This window comes from Dendroctonus ponderosae, unplaced genomic scaffold (assembly GCF_020466585.1).
Source record: "Dendroctonus ponderosae isolate FM_Combo_2020 unplaced genomic scaffold, Dpon_F_20191213v2 Dpon_F_20191213_8, whole genome shotgun sequence".
Taxonomy (NCBI): domain Eukaryota; kingdom Metazoa; phylum Arthropoda; class Insecta; order Coleoptera; family Curculionidae; genus Dendroctonus; species Dendroctonus ponderosae.
This window is the reverse complement of record NW_026019016.1, coordinates 10045392-10061961: the sequence shown is the minus strand read 5'-3', so window position 1 is coordinate 10061961 and position 16570 is coordinate 10045392. Positions and strand designations below refer to the sequence as shown.

General features: G+C 31.8%; 1 protein-coding gene across 12 annotated transcripts in view; it reads right to left on the bottom strand.

Moving 5' to 3' along the window:
* The window catches only part of LOC125505323, a 42133-nt gene that overhangs the window by 12014 nt on the left and 13549 nt on the right, over positions 1–16570 (bottom strand). Inside the window, exons 1-2 of one of the 12 annotated variants that reach the window (XR_007282086.1) lie at positions 6662–9834; positions 2508–3384 (exon numbers count right to left, since the gene is read on the bottom strand). The exons of 4 other annotated variants lie outside the window; for them this stretch is intronic. Coding sequence is in view for 6 of the 8 variants with exons in the window: in XM_048668925.1 (XP_048524882.1) it covers positions 2550–2746 (197 nt within the window). In the remaining 2 variants the exon portion in view is untranslated. Of the gene's footprint in view, positions 1–2507; positions 3385–6661; positions 9835–9995; positions 10277–15366; positions 15639–16570 lie in introns of those variants that run through there. 7 more of the 12 variants (XR_007282083.1, XM_048668925.1, XM_048668921.1 and 4 more) reach the window with 7 other exon arrangements.

Sequence of the window (16570 nt, the reverse complement as noted above, 5' to 3'; positions counted from 1 at the left end):
TACGAACCTGAATGCATGTTTCATTTTCTCTTTATCTTGCCAACGATGTGCCACATTTAAGTAAATATTAATAAGTAATTAGGCTACTTTCCAAAAGTACCTCATGTGTTACAGAGAGACACATTTACGGCATATTCTTCTCATTTCGACAGATTCGGTTAATGCGGCTGCACTTGCGATAATAAGATTTTATTGCGTTAATCAATATAATATTTTTTTATAAATGCAATAACACTGGTAGTACGAATTTCAAAATAGATATTTGGGTAACAAAGTGGTGGGAGTATCGCGTGACTTTCTGGTTATTTTACATTTAGACGCCATTTTTTGTTATTTAATTTAGTACATAATATATATAAAACATTATTTCCAAATAGCCGCTTTTTGAAATTTTTAGACACTTTTTCTTACCATATCTACAGCTTTCGGTACCACTGCAGTCGTTTAAAACCCGATTGAATTGCGTCTTTGACAATTTTTTAACATAGCTATCTCTTATGAACAAAAGCAAAATAAAATACTGGATTAAGAACCAAAAGAAAAAACGATGTAGAAACTGTTGCGGCCTTCAAATGAAGCATTTACCTTAAATAACGAAACGAATAAAAAAATGAAATTTGGCATGTGTTTTATGCTTGCTTGATATTTGCGATATATTTTATGGTTTATTTAATTTTTCAATGAACAATTGCGCATAAAAATGCTTTTTTGCTTCAAATACTTTTGCCAACTCGCTAATGAAACTTTGGAATCGATTTTTAGTAAGCAAGTTACACTACACATGTTGGAACATACGTCCAAAGCAACAATGAATTTAGGAAATATGCTTAGCAAAACAATATTAAGATGCAGAAAAATACAGTTTAACTATGGAAGAATTTATACAGGGTGTCTGGTAAGTAGATGCATTCCTTGTAGGAGGTGATAGTGTACGTAATTTTGGATATATTTCTTTAATAGACCATATTCTGAAAACTGTTAGTCCTCGATCTACAGCGTGTTAAAGTATTAATTTAAAAAATTATATTTTTTAATATTGCGGAAACCCCTTGGAATACTTTAATGAAATTTTACAGACTTAGGCACTTAACAGCAATACATGTTTTGTGATAAAAGCTTCGCCAGTGGCGTCGGCACCGGCACGACTGTAGATGATTTTAAAGAAAAAATGTTACGCCACTGATTTTTTCTAAAAATTAATATTATTTTTCAAGTTTCTGTTCAATTTGTTCGTCATCGAGTCGATTTATTGTCCAGCGCAATCGGGTTTTTATTTAAAAAGTGGCTCTGCACTAGTTATGGTCACTGACTAAAATTTTTTAAACGGCTTCCGCAATATTAAATAAGTAACAATTTTTAAATTAAAACGTTATCACCCTGTATATCGGAAACTAAGCCTTTTCGGAACACGCTATATTAACGAAATATATCCAAAATTACTTGCACTATCACCCTCTGGAAGAAAAGCATCTGCTTACCAAGCACCTTATATACATTTCACGTTTAAAACTTATAGTTGAATACTTTTGAATAATAGTTAATTTCCTTGTTCTTTATTCTTCCAAGGGCAGTGAAATTTATATTCTTTATATAAACAAAAAAAGTGGATAGAACGTGCATAGTTGGTTTGCAAAAATTATATTTTGAGACAGTTGAGATGAGTTGATTTCTCATTCGTAATTTCACATTAAATTGTCATACAACTGATTTCTTTCTATTATCGATTTACTAGCATCATTCGAATTCATCATTAACGTTTAATCGCCTTTTATGTCGTATATTTATGTAATTTGTTACACCATTGACAATCCAACACTTATTGATTTGATTGAAATTGATTTTTTTGTCCTAAAACCGTTCCTTGAGTGCGTAGATAATTAGACCCCAAGAATAAAACACTAATTTTAAACAATATTCAGAAAATGCAATATTGAAACTAGTAGGGTTTTTAGTGAATTAACAGACTTTCTCTGTTTCTTCTATTTTATACATATATTTTATGTTTACACAATTATTAACAATTAACTAAAATAAACAATTAAGCAGAGAAAATAAGTAAATTCGATAGAGCATATTGAAAAACAGGTTGAGTTATTCTAAGGGTTTATTTTTAAAAAAATTAGCAACTTAAAAAGCAGTTTGCTATGCAATATTTTAGGAATTTATTTTAGGAAGACTTTCAGCGCACTCATCTTTTGTGGCAAAATGTATACTTCAATAAATATTATTATTATTTAATAATTTTTCATTTGTTTTTCGTTTGCACTGAAAACCGATAATATAAAAATACTTTAGATAGATACAAGTTGGACTCAAGGAAGCATCCTAACAAAACTCCAAATCACTGCAAAGAGCTAATTGATGGAACAGAGCGACCTCTCTATCAGAATTAGGAAAAACGCATGGACATCACACACAAGTCAAATGAATTAATGGCCTGCTTTAAACACACGTTAATAATCAGTCGAGAGAATCTACGAGAACAGTTTCAACTAGGTGTGACTTACACTTTACTGCCTATTTGTTAAATTGAAACACTTTCAACTTACACTCCATCAATATCAGTCTCCATAACTCTCTCACTATTATTGTTTTGTTCTGGAACTTCATCGATATATTCCAGCCCGTCCAGATTCAATTGTCCGGGAAAGTCTTTTCGTTTCTTCTCGATCACGGCCACTATTCCGTTAAGACCGAAACTGGCAGTTCTTTGCTTATCCACGTTTTGCGTTTCACTCAACGCCATCGCCAATTTACCTTCGTCAATTAAAAGTTAATTATCCATCACGTTAACATCAAAACGCGGTTCGTCCTGTGCACTACTTCTGTTCTTTGTTCCTTGATCGGCATTATTGTTTGTATGTAATCTAATTATTTTTATCAGCTTTCCGTTGATGGTTCACTATCATGGGCGAACTACTTTTTTTTTTGTTTGCGCTTGAAATAGGAATGGGTAATGATTACAAGGTTACAGTGTACTGAAGTGAAAGGATAATATATTTTGGGTAACTTCTCCTTGATTTTAGTCAAAATAATCCAAAATATATTTCTCCACTGGCTGTTGATTCAAATCGACGATGCTACGAATCAAATATGGTAAACGAAGAAGAAGAAATTTAAAAAAATCGTAAGAACTATTGAAATATCTTTACTGCATTATTTATCAAGCCACTTTTAACAGTGACAAATAATTAAAGTGCTTATTGACAAAGCAACGGAATGTGTTGGCTTTGCAATGATCTGTATTTAACTTCCTTGCAAGAATCTTGGTCTAGAATTTTGGTCTCAGAAAAATAAAACTACGTCGAAAAAATTACAATGTAAAGCATCAAATAGGAAAATAACTCGCCTGTGCCCATTGCGAAGTCTCCTGCTTACTAATAGCTAATGTAAATATCCGTGCAATTTAGTATGTTTACAGAGGTAAGTTTACGTATTGGTTAATAAACGTTTGACGGTATTCCGTTTATTGCCCAATTCGGCAGTTTAGAGCGTCACTAAATGTTTTAAAGATACATAAAACTAATTATATGCACATTCCTTTCCATAAACCCCCATTTGTTATTTTTTAACTGCTTTATGACTCTTTGATAATCACCTAAACTGATCAATTATGAAAATGCAATATTTGATTCAGTGGTTTCTTCGTTTTCACGTATTGAGTACAAATCACAACTGTGAAATGTATGGCTGGACTTTTATAAACGAGCTGGTCAAAAGCTGTAAAATATGAACTTAACAGGTAAATACTGCTCCTGTTAACAGCTTTAACGTAAACTCACATCTATCAAGATATCAGTCTCAGTTAATTAGTTTTGCAGTTTGACTCGTTTGGTATAATACAAGGAAATTTTATTTAATTACTTTAAAATTGGCAAATCGACTCAAATAATGTATGAACCAAAATACATAATACATTTTTGAAAAATTTACCAACAGACCAATTAATTAGCTATTAAAAATATTGCAATTAAGCCAGCAACAATTAACTTGCCCAGCAGATAAAGAAAACAACGATATTTTTTCGAAAACTACTGTCTCAAATGAATGCAATAAAATTATTGTTTATATTTTACTAGTTTTTATTTTACATTAAAAAAACGATTGCCTTTAGGTCTATTTATTATTACTTACTGGTAAGTTCTTATAAGATTTGTAGCTCAGTTAAATATTTGCCCTTTGAACGTGAGGAATTTTAGCTATGTAACATGCAGTGGATTTGTTGAAATTCTACATATCGGCCTATTAAATTTCTCCTAGTTATCGAAATAATGAAAGTTATGTTAAAAATTAAGGAAAAACCTGAGAAAAAAAGTTATCCCTTTTGCGCGCTGGCATATTTTCAAATAAGAACAAGAACAACATTTTCGCCTGTTTCTTCCTTCGATTAGTTCATATCATTTCTCAACTGTTAAGCCTTATTAAAAGCCAATTAAATATAAATACTGAATATTACGCAATTGTTTCTCTTAAACCACCGTTAATGACGGCGTATTAAATTTCCAATAGTCCAGATTTAAATGCCCAAAAACAAAGACACGACCGTGAACTACTAAGAGATTGTCTATTGGATATTCAGGCCTGGTTAAGAAAATTAACCAACCGTAACACAAAAACTCACTTTCATTTTAGGTGTGAGTCATCATTGAATTAAGTTTTAGATAAGACTGGTTTGGTCTACCTTTGAAATATTTTTAACGGCTGGCGTTTATAGATATTTTAAGTACCAAAAGGCTATCTAGAAGACACTAGGTTAAAAGAAATTATTCAGATCACATCAAGTCGAATTAGAAAAAAATGGTTTGTTGAGTTGCAGGACTTTACAGCTTTGTTGTACAGCCCAAAAATCCTTCTATGTAAGATTCATCACTAGAAGACTATTCATGAGTTTCAGTGAGGTAGAAACTGAAATTCCTTTCGCAGATTTTTTAGAATACTGGAAATTATGTTGAGTGTTTATGCTGACCAATTTTTTGGGTACCTAAATTGAAACTAAAACTGTAGGTAAGTACAACTTTACACGATATAAACAAAAAAATCCCAGTTCCTGCTTTATATTTAAAATTTCCTGTTAGATTATGTCGCAATAATTTTACAAATGAGTAACATTTTACTACTTTGTTCAAACAACTTAAAAAAGTCATCCAGATTTTCCCAGCAACAGAACTGAGTCCAAAGAAAGTCGACGAGTTTTCTTCTACAATCGATCTCTTCATTTTCTTGCATAAAAGATTCAGTTTGCCAGTATTTCACTGTAAAACGTTAAAAAGAACGCCGTTTTTCTTTCTTTACTTTATAGTTTTTCACAGAAAATCCCTGAAAATTATCAGTATTTTAAGCAAAAGTAAAAAATAATACGATTTTTGTGTAGAAAAAATTGCTTAATAGAAACTTTGTTAAAACTGGAATGACCTGAAAATTTAAAGGCAGTTTAAAAATCTTCAGCGCAATGAGGGTGGTGAATTTTCCAAATCATTTTTTGGAAACTTTTGCTTTGGTAATTTTTTTCAAGATAATCCTAATTACTTTCGGTAAAAAACTGAATAAATTTATTCGGTTTTTGTGCCAAATTCCAAGCTGAAATGGGTTTTCTAAAGTTCCCTGCAAACCGATAAATGTGGCGAATTTTCAAACAAAATTAATTTTGTCATTTTTGGCTGAAAAGACCCCATAATTATCACAAAAGAAGAAAATCATCAGAAACTAATAGTTAGCTATCTTGTAATTTCGCCTCCATTTTAAGACCCCCAGATCGTCAGTATTTTGAAGTGAAACTACAAAAGTGAGCGTTTTTAAGTAGAATTATTTCTACATAAAAAGCAAAACTAAAAAAAATTCAGCCAAAACTTCAAAAACTATAATTCTACAGTCTTCAGAGGCATGGAGGTGACGAGATTTCCAATTTTATTGTGTGCGTTTTTTAATAGAAAATTATTTGATTTTTGTTACAAATTCGAAGCTGGAAAGGGATTTCAGCACTTTTTACAAGGCGAAAATACGTTAAGAGTGTCAGCATTTTTAAGTGAAACTTTATAAAATTGAGCATTTAGAAGAAAGAGCAACTTGGCTGAAACTGCAAAATTCTGAAATTTTGAAGACATTTTAAAAATATTCTTAATAAATGGTCCTTGAAAGAAATCTTAAAACAAGTCAAAATCATCAACATTTTCCTAGCAACTGAGTTACTGCGCCGTTGCGTTGGGTTGGCGCACCAAGCCATTTACCTAGCGCGGCGCCAACTCCTAAAAAGTTTCTGTGTTACCCAGGCCTAGACCAGTATAAAAATTTTAATAAAAAAACTTTCACCATTCAAATGCTGACTAAACGATCAGTTTAGTTGAAACCACCTGAGCCTTCGTTTCTTTATGAAATCGAAATTATTTCAGATGCAAAATTAAAATTAGAGCAGCAATTCGGTTAACGGTGTATGTCTGATTTTATTTTATGTTTCGCATATGGAGTAATTATTAGTGGTCTAGGATATTTGGCGCCGGAGCCATCAGTGAAAAATTATATTTAATATTCAGTGAGTGGATTTAAGTTTCACAAAGTGAATATGAGTGAGAATAGCATAATTTTGATATAAAAATAACTCTAAGCAGGCCTTTAAATGCTATTTATGATTAGACTTATCATGATTTATTGCGAAAATTAATTTTACCCAGCCATAAACCAAACAGCAGCAACCGCTGCAAGGTCAGTAACTGTAATTGTTGCAAGAAGAGATTAGATTGATCTAATTTTTACTGATCAGAACAAGCAACACTATTTTTAACTAACAACTTCATGTTCGCGACCTTCACTCCGCGCCAAAACAACAAACGATCAGTTTAGGAGATTATTTGTTTATATTTTCTACTTTAATGCTTCACGACACTAAACAACAGAACACCTTGTTGAATACACACGTTCAACACCGTTGCACGTTTAGAACTAAAGGGGAATCCGCTTGTGCTCGCAGCTTAAAAAAATGCAGTTAGATAGCGTAAATATGAATGAATCACACTGACTAATAAATCTGAAAAAAAGCCTTATGCAGCGATTTTACCGAGAATTTGCTAATCAACACGGGCTATTCATAATGATGGTCAGCGCGCGGAGGCTGCGAACTTTCAAATCACCTTTTTTCTTGAGATGTAGCATTTGATGTGTAAAGGTGATGTTGATTGACCTAGAACGCCATTTAGTCAGTAGACAAAAGTTTCACTAGCCTTATCAGCATAAAATTGGAAATTTTACTTTTCTTTTGTTCAGGGGAAAATCCAAAACGCTGTCATCAAGCAACTCAGAATATCGTACCACCGAGAAACTTAGGGTTTTTGGGTAGCCGTCGTTATAATGCAAAAATGTATTTACATACATTTGCAGCTTCATTTAACTCTTATATTGTTAACGCAAGTTAAGACTAAATACTCTAAATAGGTACTAGTGAAAATTTGAGCTGATATCGGTTGGATTTTAAAAACTTGCAGCTACATGGAGCAAACGAAATTGCGCAAACTGAATAAAATGAAAGACAACTGAAAACTCTTGAAGCACACTTGGAGATAGTTTCAAATAAGTCAATCAAAATACTTACTATACTAGAAGTAAGTAGTAAATGTAACCAGGGTTTGAAGGTTTAATGCTCCTTTCCTCCATTAATAAAGCAAAGTTTCCATTTTATGGAGAATAAGAGGTCAAACAATTTCTTGAGTATGTATTGTGAAAGCAAAAATGTGATTTAAAAACTCCACCAGTCAGTACTAATAAGAATGCTAACAAAAATCGTTGACCGTTCAAGGCCCTATAAAACAGCCAAAAAGTATTTGCTCTCGGATTAACCGATGAATTTAAAGAGTAGTGACCAGCAACCAGCAAATAACTGCAATAATGAACGAGTAATTTGTATCTGATGCAAGCCTTGACTATTGCAATAGAACTGGCATAATCAACTAGTATTAGCTGATGATAATTGCACACGCTTTAGTGTAAATTCAAAATTTTAAAGAATATTTCAGTTAGATGAAACAGCTTCGGATTCTAGAGAGGTTTCAGGGAATTTCAACTAAAGGCAATGAAGTGTGAAGAAATCTCGACAATTTTAATAAAAGTCTGGTTTCTTCAATGCCGTGACATTGCACAAAAATTATAAATAGCAATAAACACTATGTTAATAAAATTAATCGCAGACTAAAAATAATTCACTGAAACTGTGCAGTTGGTATTTTCTATTAGGATTAATCATATTTTATTTTCGGTTTGTTAGCTTTGTAATGCCTTTTAATGTTTTTGCATATTAAGTTTGCAAACTGCTTTTGGCTTTAAAAAATTCTTACTAATATTAAACCACTGACTGCTTAGAAAACTGTAGAAGAAAACTGATAAGTAAATGCAGTTCAACTGATTTTAATAATTTCAAATGTAGATATTCGAATAAACCCGTTAAGATACTTTGGGACATAAACACTAGTTCAAATACGAATGTTTAATGAATTTAAGAAAGTGTAATAAGATTCACATTTCAAGAAGTTTCAATGGTTTATACCAGAATAATATTCGACAAAAACTGTTTGCTCTAAAAGTTGTATGAAGGTAACGGAAAATAATTAACTTGAATGTAGTGGAATTCCTTGGCATATTTAAAATTAAACTTAAGCAGCATATATGTTGAATTCATGAGTCAATTAATTAATTAGCGTTGTTTAGAAGTTGATTGTAAAAACACTATTTAACTATTACGTTTCTCATTAGTATAAATTCCAGATGAGTAACCCATTGCCTCAGAATTACTTTTAGATATAATTTCTAATAGTAAATATTGTAGTATTTTCTTGAACAGCAAGAGTCATAGTTTTTGAACGTTTTTAACCAGAAATGTTTCTATTTGCCTAGTTTTGTTTTGCTTAACAGTAGTTTTGCTACATGTGGAAGCTATAAATAAGATTCTTCTTTTATTGTATAATACACATATTTATTATCGGATTTTTTTTTAAATCGAAATGAATTTAATAAATTATTATTTATAGGCAAAACTGACAGTGTTATTCCAAAATTACTGTGCTTAAATAATTTTCTACCTATTGCTTTGTATAAAATTGTTTGTATTCAATCACCAGCCTTTTGAACAAGTGGACTTTGGTTGAAAGAAACTTAAACTTTCATTGACCTTTTATGTTAATTTACCTATTAGCTTTACTTCTTCATTTGACCTGTTAGCTGTTAAACATGATAATGGTTGGTGTTTTAAAGTGAGTTTTAAAGTTTTCATGTTCACCTGTTTAATGCACTTTTTTCTGTAGACTTTGTTTGTTTTTCTGTTGTCTCAGTATGTCATGATTAGATACCGAGTTCCAGTTATCAAGCACAACGCACTTCAATATTTTTCTAGATAACAATAAGATATTAGCCGTTATTGATCTATCTTAATGGCTTCGATTTGGATATGAAAAATGCAACTCTTGATCTTATGAACTTAAGTTGACTAAATTGTTTTACGAGTTTCATACTAAAGATAATCGATAATTACTTACATTATGCAAACATCAGTTACACATTTTTTTAAAATGTTCTTGGAAAAGAAACAATTACTTATCACTCTCCAAACTTTCAATTTTAGAACAAAAAGTTATGAAATGATTTCGTGAGCCAATTCGCGCGTGTTTACTACCGCACAATAGGTGTTATACCTAGTAAACTTTACATGAAAATCATCAAACAGTTAAAAACAATTATGTGAAATAGATGAAGACACTTTAATTGAAATTGAAAAGAAGTTAGAGTGATTTATATAACTTTTCCGTTGATGATGCAATTAATTTTATTTTGTCATAGAGTTTTCATAATTTCATATATCGTAGTGTAAAAAACACACATTTTCCTCTGATTCTTGATATCATTTAAACATTTGCTAAACCTATTTAGGTCAATATGTAGGCTAAAATTTGAAGTGATTTTCACTAGCTACAATACTGATGTAACTGCAATGGGTTTAGTTAGAATCACTTTATTTATACCTTAAGTTTTCAAAATTAAAAACTATATCTGTGGATTTCCAAAAAACTACTGTTGAACTGCGTGACCGACGCGCACTTGTCACACTTTGAAACTAGTAAAACAAATCGCGATTTCTGTTGGCCTACACCGCGTGTTGGTTTGATCCGAATTTAAAATGTATTTTATGGTGAATGATATGCTAACAATTACTAAATTGTTTTTGTCCATTTTACAGCTCAGGACCAACGTAGCCAATATAAAACCTGAACGGACGCAATAAGTGACTGCAAACTATACAAATTCCAATTGCTGTTCATCTCACTTTTGATCGTTTGTTAATCGTTAACAGAGCGCGTGACACGCAATGGAAAATTGTTATCTTTGTACAAAAAGTTCGTTTTTTAATGTTTTTATTTTTCCGATCTACTTATTCCCCGTTGAATTAGACGGTCGGTGTAGGTACGAACTGAACTGCTAAGCCATTATGGTTGACCCACTGGTTTTCTTTAGAGTTACTTGCGAGGAATGACGCAATTTAAAGAAGCCTCATTAGCAAATACGTAATGATAGGGTAGCCAATGGCGTAACATAAGTATAAAAAACATCAAGGGTGAAAAATCGCCTTTGATCAAAATAGGCTTATAAAGAAAATTCAGCGAGGGCATGCGAGTTAGAGATTGAGAATAATTGCGCCTGTTCAAGAGGTTCAATAAATAAAAATGCCAAAAAAGATGCTGTAAAATCACGAATTCCCAACACGTGTACACATGGATCCTGAATTCGAGTTTCGATTGACACATGTGGTTAATTGTGGACATTTTAGTTTCAAATATTAATGAAGTAGGGAGTATTGAAGTCGATTTATAGCAGGAACGTTGAAACATACATTTTTTGTTTAAACTCATAAAAAGCAATCGAGTTTCCGAAACTCTAATAGTTTAGAACTCTTTGCTTTTTCAATTTTTTATTAATGAATGCTTTTGTCCAAAAATGAAAAGACTTAAGGCAGTTTTCGTTAGCAGTGCAAACCTTTTCCAGAACCTTTCAAATCATATTTATGTGTATTATAGATTGATAGTAAGTATTGCAATTGGCATTGTCCGGTTCATACCATTAAAAAATGGCGATATTTAGTCAATTTTCTCTAAAAAACTAACGAAATCCTACATTATCCTCGTGCAAATAAAATGTCAACATTTTCTAGTTCAATCTAAATAAACTGGATGTAATAATACAAGATTGCCGTTTTCTTCCTGCCTCATTTGTAAGAGATAATATGTGTAAAGTGGGACTATGTTTATTCTTGCTGTGGAATAAAAATATGCTTTTAAATCAATATTCCGGTTAAAGCCCATTGAAATGAATCCAAATTATTCTAGGTTTTGCCAATGTTTGCTCACTAATAAATTTTTAATCATATAATATTAATGCAAGACAATTGGACTGAATTTTCAGCTTCTATTTCTAATTAAACGTTGAAAGTTTCAGCGAACAGCCCTGGTGATGGTAGCAATTCGAAACTTTCAGCTCTTCGACTTGATACTTTTCCCAATTTGGAACATAATGGACGGCATTTATTTTGTTTTTCTCGGAATAGCTTCTGAAAACTTTAAATTTTGTCTAAAATTGCTTGATGACGGCAGAAGTTCGAAACTTTCACATTTGCCAAAGCCAATTTTGATCACTTTGAGGAAAATCCCTGAGCTAGAAATTTACGTTTTAAACCCGCAGGCGCGAAATAAATCTTCAAATGCTCGGTGTGAAGGTTGCTATGATCCCGAAATGGTTGTGGTGATTTTGAAAATTTGTCTAAAATCACCTAATGGTTACAAAAGTGGGACATTTTCATTTTAATTGCACGAAACTCTCGACTGCCTGTTTGTAACCATTGTTGAGAATTGGCAGCGACCTGAACATGAACTGGCCTAAATCATGGCTGATGCAGAATCCGCAAATGTCTACGGTTTTTCAATTTTGAGAAATTAATATTTTAAACAGTCTATTAACTAATTAGTAAACAGATTATTGCGCAGGCAATAATCGGAATCCTTCCCGTGATTTTGAAAATTCGTCCAAAATCGCTTGATGATGACGGAAGTTCAAAATTTTCGACTTTTCTAGAGAGCACTTTCATTGACTTCGAGCGAAATTCGCGAGCGTTCTGCTTCCATGTCTCATTGGCATCCATGTCTGCCAATTTAAAATTTTCTACATCTCTAGAGCATGATTTCTCCTTACTTTAAAAATTAATATCAGCATATACAGAATGGTAAAGCCTACGTAAAAAAAATTCTCACTATTAATTTAACGGCTCAGTAGGAATTTTTCATATTCACATTATAGAAATAGTACAATCTCCTGATTCTCCAAAAACCAGGACATAAATGTTTATTTAGAGAATAGAAAACACCCGGAATCAAACATATTTTTTGCCCAATCATTTGTAAAACAATACATGAAAAATGGTAGGTACATTTAATTCTGTTTCACCATTAAACTATACATCACACTGTAAAAAATAATATTCACTTCAACTTTCTGATGTCTCGTTTCGTAAATCAACATTCCGAATGTTCAAGGGAGAAAATAATGTTCCTTGCCCTAATTGTATGGCCTTGTGGTTCCCACAATTCTTTTTTCAACGTTAATGTTTCCACATTTTTGACCTGTTTAATTTGAATTGCTCATAAAATGGACCCTTTTACGAGCTCCGTTTCTGGAGGTTTTTGTTTATATATTGCAGTGCTGTGAAAGTTCAAACATCTGATTTTCTTCTTTCTTCTAAATTTGTACGCTCAGAAAAAATGACTTCCTGCAGTACTTTACGACTACTATCACGAAATAGATTTATGTCAAATAAAAAGCTTTCAGGCTCATTATTAGCGTAAAATATAGAACCGACTATGAAGAACAGACGCATAGAAATGTGTAAAGCAAAAAATATATTAGCGCAAAATGCAATCATTTTTCTATGTTTGAGCGCTTATAGAAGAACACATGTTTATGTGTAGGTTCTAAACAGCTTCGGAATTTATTACGATGTTGCTTCATATAGTTACCTATTTCATAAATCCGCAAAACAAATTATACACTTAATAAAATAAATCAAAATCTACAGGCAATTAAATGAAACATCTCGCTTTTGAGGTGAGCCTGGAATAAAATATCAACTGGTAATGAAACGATTCGAACACATTATCCCGAAATCGAAAACAAACCCAAATTTGCCAGAATTAATTAACTTATTATTATAACTGCATATATAGTATATATACAAAATTCTTCGCAGCTGCTAAAGAAAGTAACCGAAATAAACCCCATGTCTACATGGACGGCGCTTATTTTACTTAATGATAATTTATTTTAAACATATTCATAGTATCAAGAAACGCTTAATAGTTGTCAGAAATTTGTAATTTTTGAACAAGTAAAAAATAAGAAAACATTTATCGATGGATTTATTTATGTGCACTTCATTCACAATTCACAATAACCTCTTGGAAGTTTTAAACAGAAACCGAAAAATGAATTATTCAGGTTTGACGAAAACGTATTCAAATCACTAAAAATATCATAAATTACTACGAGGAACGATTCAGTAAAATCTGATACCGTTTACACGCATCAAAACTGAATTAAATATATTTACTCTTGAAATAATACAGATGTTTCTTGGTTTATTTTGCCTGGCATTCGAAAATGTTACCAACACATTGTTTTGTTGGCAAATTTATTTTTCTTCGTTTCATAATAATGGATATGTGATTTACAAGGCACTGAACCTGCCCATTAACATTTCTTCAACTTTTATTTATCGACTGATAAAATTCCTGTAATTTGGCTGCATGCAACAAGTTTATACGAGTTCAAAGTCGCCATGGAATAGTTGATGGTTTGTTAAAGCCACCTCATTAATTGCAGTAACTAAATCAAAAGTATATTAATCATATTCCCATGGTATTGTGTATGAACAAATTGAATTATTTGCTGTGCATAGATTGACGGTTTATTTTGCTTCGAAATATTATAGTATGGCATAATTCGGTTTGTAGGCAACGTGTTCTACCTATAATGAGCAAAAAAAATGCCGAATGAACAGAAATATTGAAAATGTAACTTTTGAATTCGATCTTGCATTTGTAAACGAACCTTCTAATATCATTTTTGTATCAGTTTTATTGATTGAGTATTTAACCAATTTAGTCATTCTTATCGCCATTGAAGTGGATTCTCTTAGACGGAAATTACTAAATTAAATAATTGGTCTTGATAATCTGATACTGAAATGTAACTCAAAATGGATAATTTTATTGTTCGGAAGTGTTTATTTCACACTTTCAATTGTTGCTAAATGACTGAGCTTTAGTTAGTTAGTTTTAGACTTTGACACAGTTCAGCAATCTGATTATATCTTATTTTCTCTAATTTTGCAAATATTTAATTCGTCGGCGTCCCTGAAAAATTCAGCTTCTTGCATGTATGATTATATTGCATGTATTATGTTTGACATATATAATTTTTTTAAATCAAACATATATTTGTCTCCTCTGTATTTTATACTAACTAATTTTCTATATAACTGTTAGTCGATGTGATCAACTAAACTCAACTACAAAAATATTTAAGGTAATTACCATATTGCAAAAGTTGATAGATGACAATTTACTACTATTAAACGAAAAAAAGCACATAAATGGGAAATTTCATTCAAAATTTGCATATGTGACTATAATGCATTGAAAAGGTAAGACGTATTTCTAGTAAGTTGGGGGTTCTTTTCGTAAAAACAAGCTTTTTTGCAGCACAATTTCATTGGGCACATCTCTACACGATCATCATTTACTAGACACAAAAACATATTTAATTAAATTTAATATAGTATATTTAGTTTTATAGTTTCACTAGTTTCATAAATTTTACAATGTAGTTACTTTGGTTTCTCTTAAATAAACGTTTGCGTTTTGAAGTAAGACCAGACGACCCAAGTTTTGTACAAATTAGAAAAAAATTCACCGTCTGCTCAAAGACAGAATAAAAAATGTATAGTGTTTATTAAATATAGACATGAAAACATATGAACATCAATGCAAATTTTTGTAATTCCAAATCACATCATTTTGTAATTCCTTGGCATGCATTTTCTGAAAATGCATGCCAAGGCTTAAAGCAGCAACAACGCTACAAATAAAAACTGATGATGGTGGAAAAATACACCGAAACGTATTTTGATTAATAAATAGAGACAATAAATGACTGAAACCCAGGAATGAATTTGATTTGGAATTGAAACACAGTCAGGAAAGTATATGCAATTTTTGTAATGTAAGTAAGTAATGTAAAGTAAATCATATGGAATTCTTTTGCAATTAGGCTATGTATTTTTGAACTCACTCGTGAAATTTTCCGTCAATTTTCAAAATTGTATAGCACATTTTCCAGTTCCTATCACTATCGTTTATTTCACATGGCGCGCGGAAACGTTGAGTAAATTCCGTTATTGCACTGTCATTAAATGTTCTTTTAATGGGATCCATAAAATCTCCACGCTTCAAAATACGCAAGTGTCCACTCATTACAACAAAATTTTCTCGTTAAGTTTTAAAAAAATGATCGAACAACGTTGGTTCTTAGTAAGTAAAGGGTATACTGATTTTGCGAGGATTGCGGGGAATCAGTAGGTAAGCAATCTTATCTCTCGATGATAAATCAATAAATAAACCATAAACTGATTACCCAAATAACTGGTGAAACCGTTCGTTTTAAATGTGAAGTAAATCTTATCAATAGATAATTTGGGCGTATGATCCATTTATAAACTCCGAGCTTCAACGGACTGAAAAAGCCCAGAACAACTTAGTTATTTGGAATTTTTAATTGTTTTCGATTTCAACTCCTCTCAACTTACCTAATCAAAGCTCGTCGCCACTTCTCACCAGTTTCAACGACAACCAGTTGCAGTTTCATAATTTCCCAGTTGCGAATCGCTGGTCAAGCTTCAGCTGCATAAAGCCGCGATAGTTGGCAGGAAACTGGAGCCGCCTGGTTTTACGTAGAATGACTTAAAATGAATGAGAGCACGATGGTGATATTGCAAAACTTTCACAATAAAGAAGTTCGGGAAAGTCGGTTTTGAAAGACCATTTCAGAAATGTTTATGTATTCTGAAAATAAACTTTGTGCCACTTCTCGAAACAGTAGCATTTGGCAAACAGGGGCATGTGTGGAAAAACATCAGCGAATTTGATAGTTTCTTTAGAAATAGTGAAAGTTATGATTTGGTTGTCGATCTAAAACTTATATAATTTTTGAAAGTGTTCTTTCTAAATATTTTGTATGAGGGATCAAATTACTGTATGATGTATTTAATGGCATTAAGGAAACTAACGCTCATTCTTGAGCCATAGGAAATGTTTCTGCATTAGCCTACAGAAAACTTATGACATGATTAAGTAATATGCGATCATTTCTTCGGAAACGACAGTAAATCTTTTATGTATGAAAGCGTCGACGTTTGTCAATTTAGGGCCCCTGTAAAGGTTAATAAATCTTAACTCAGAACTGAGCAAGCGCTTGCTGCATTAACTTTTGAACTTTT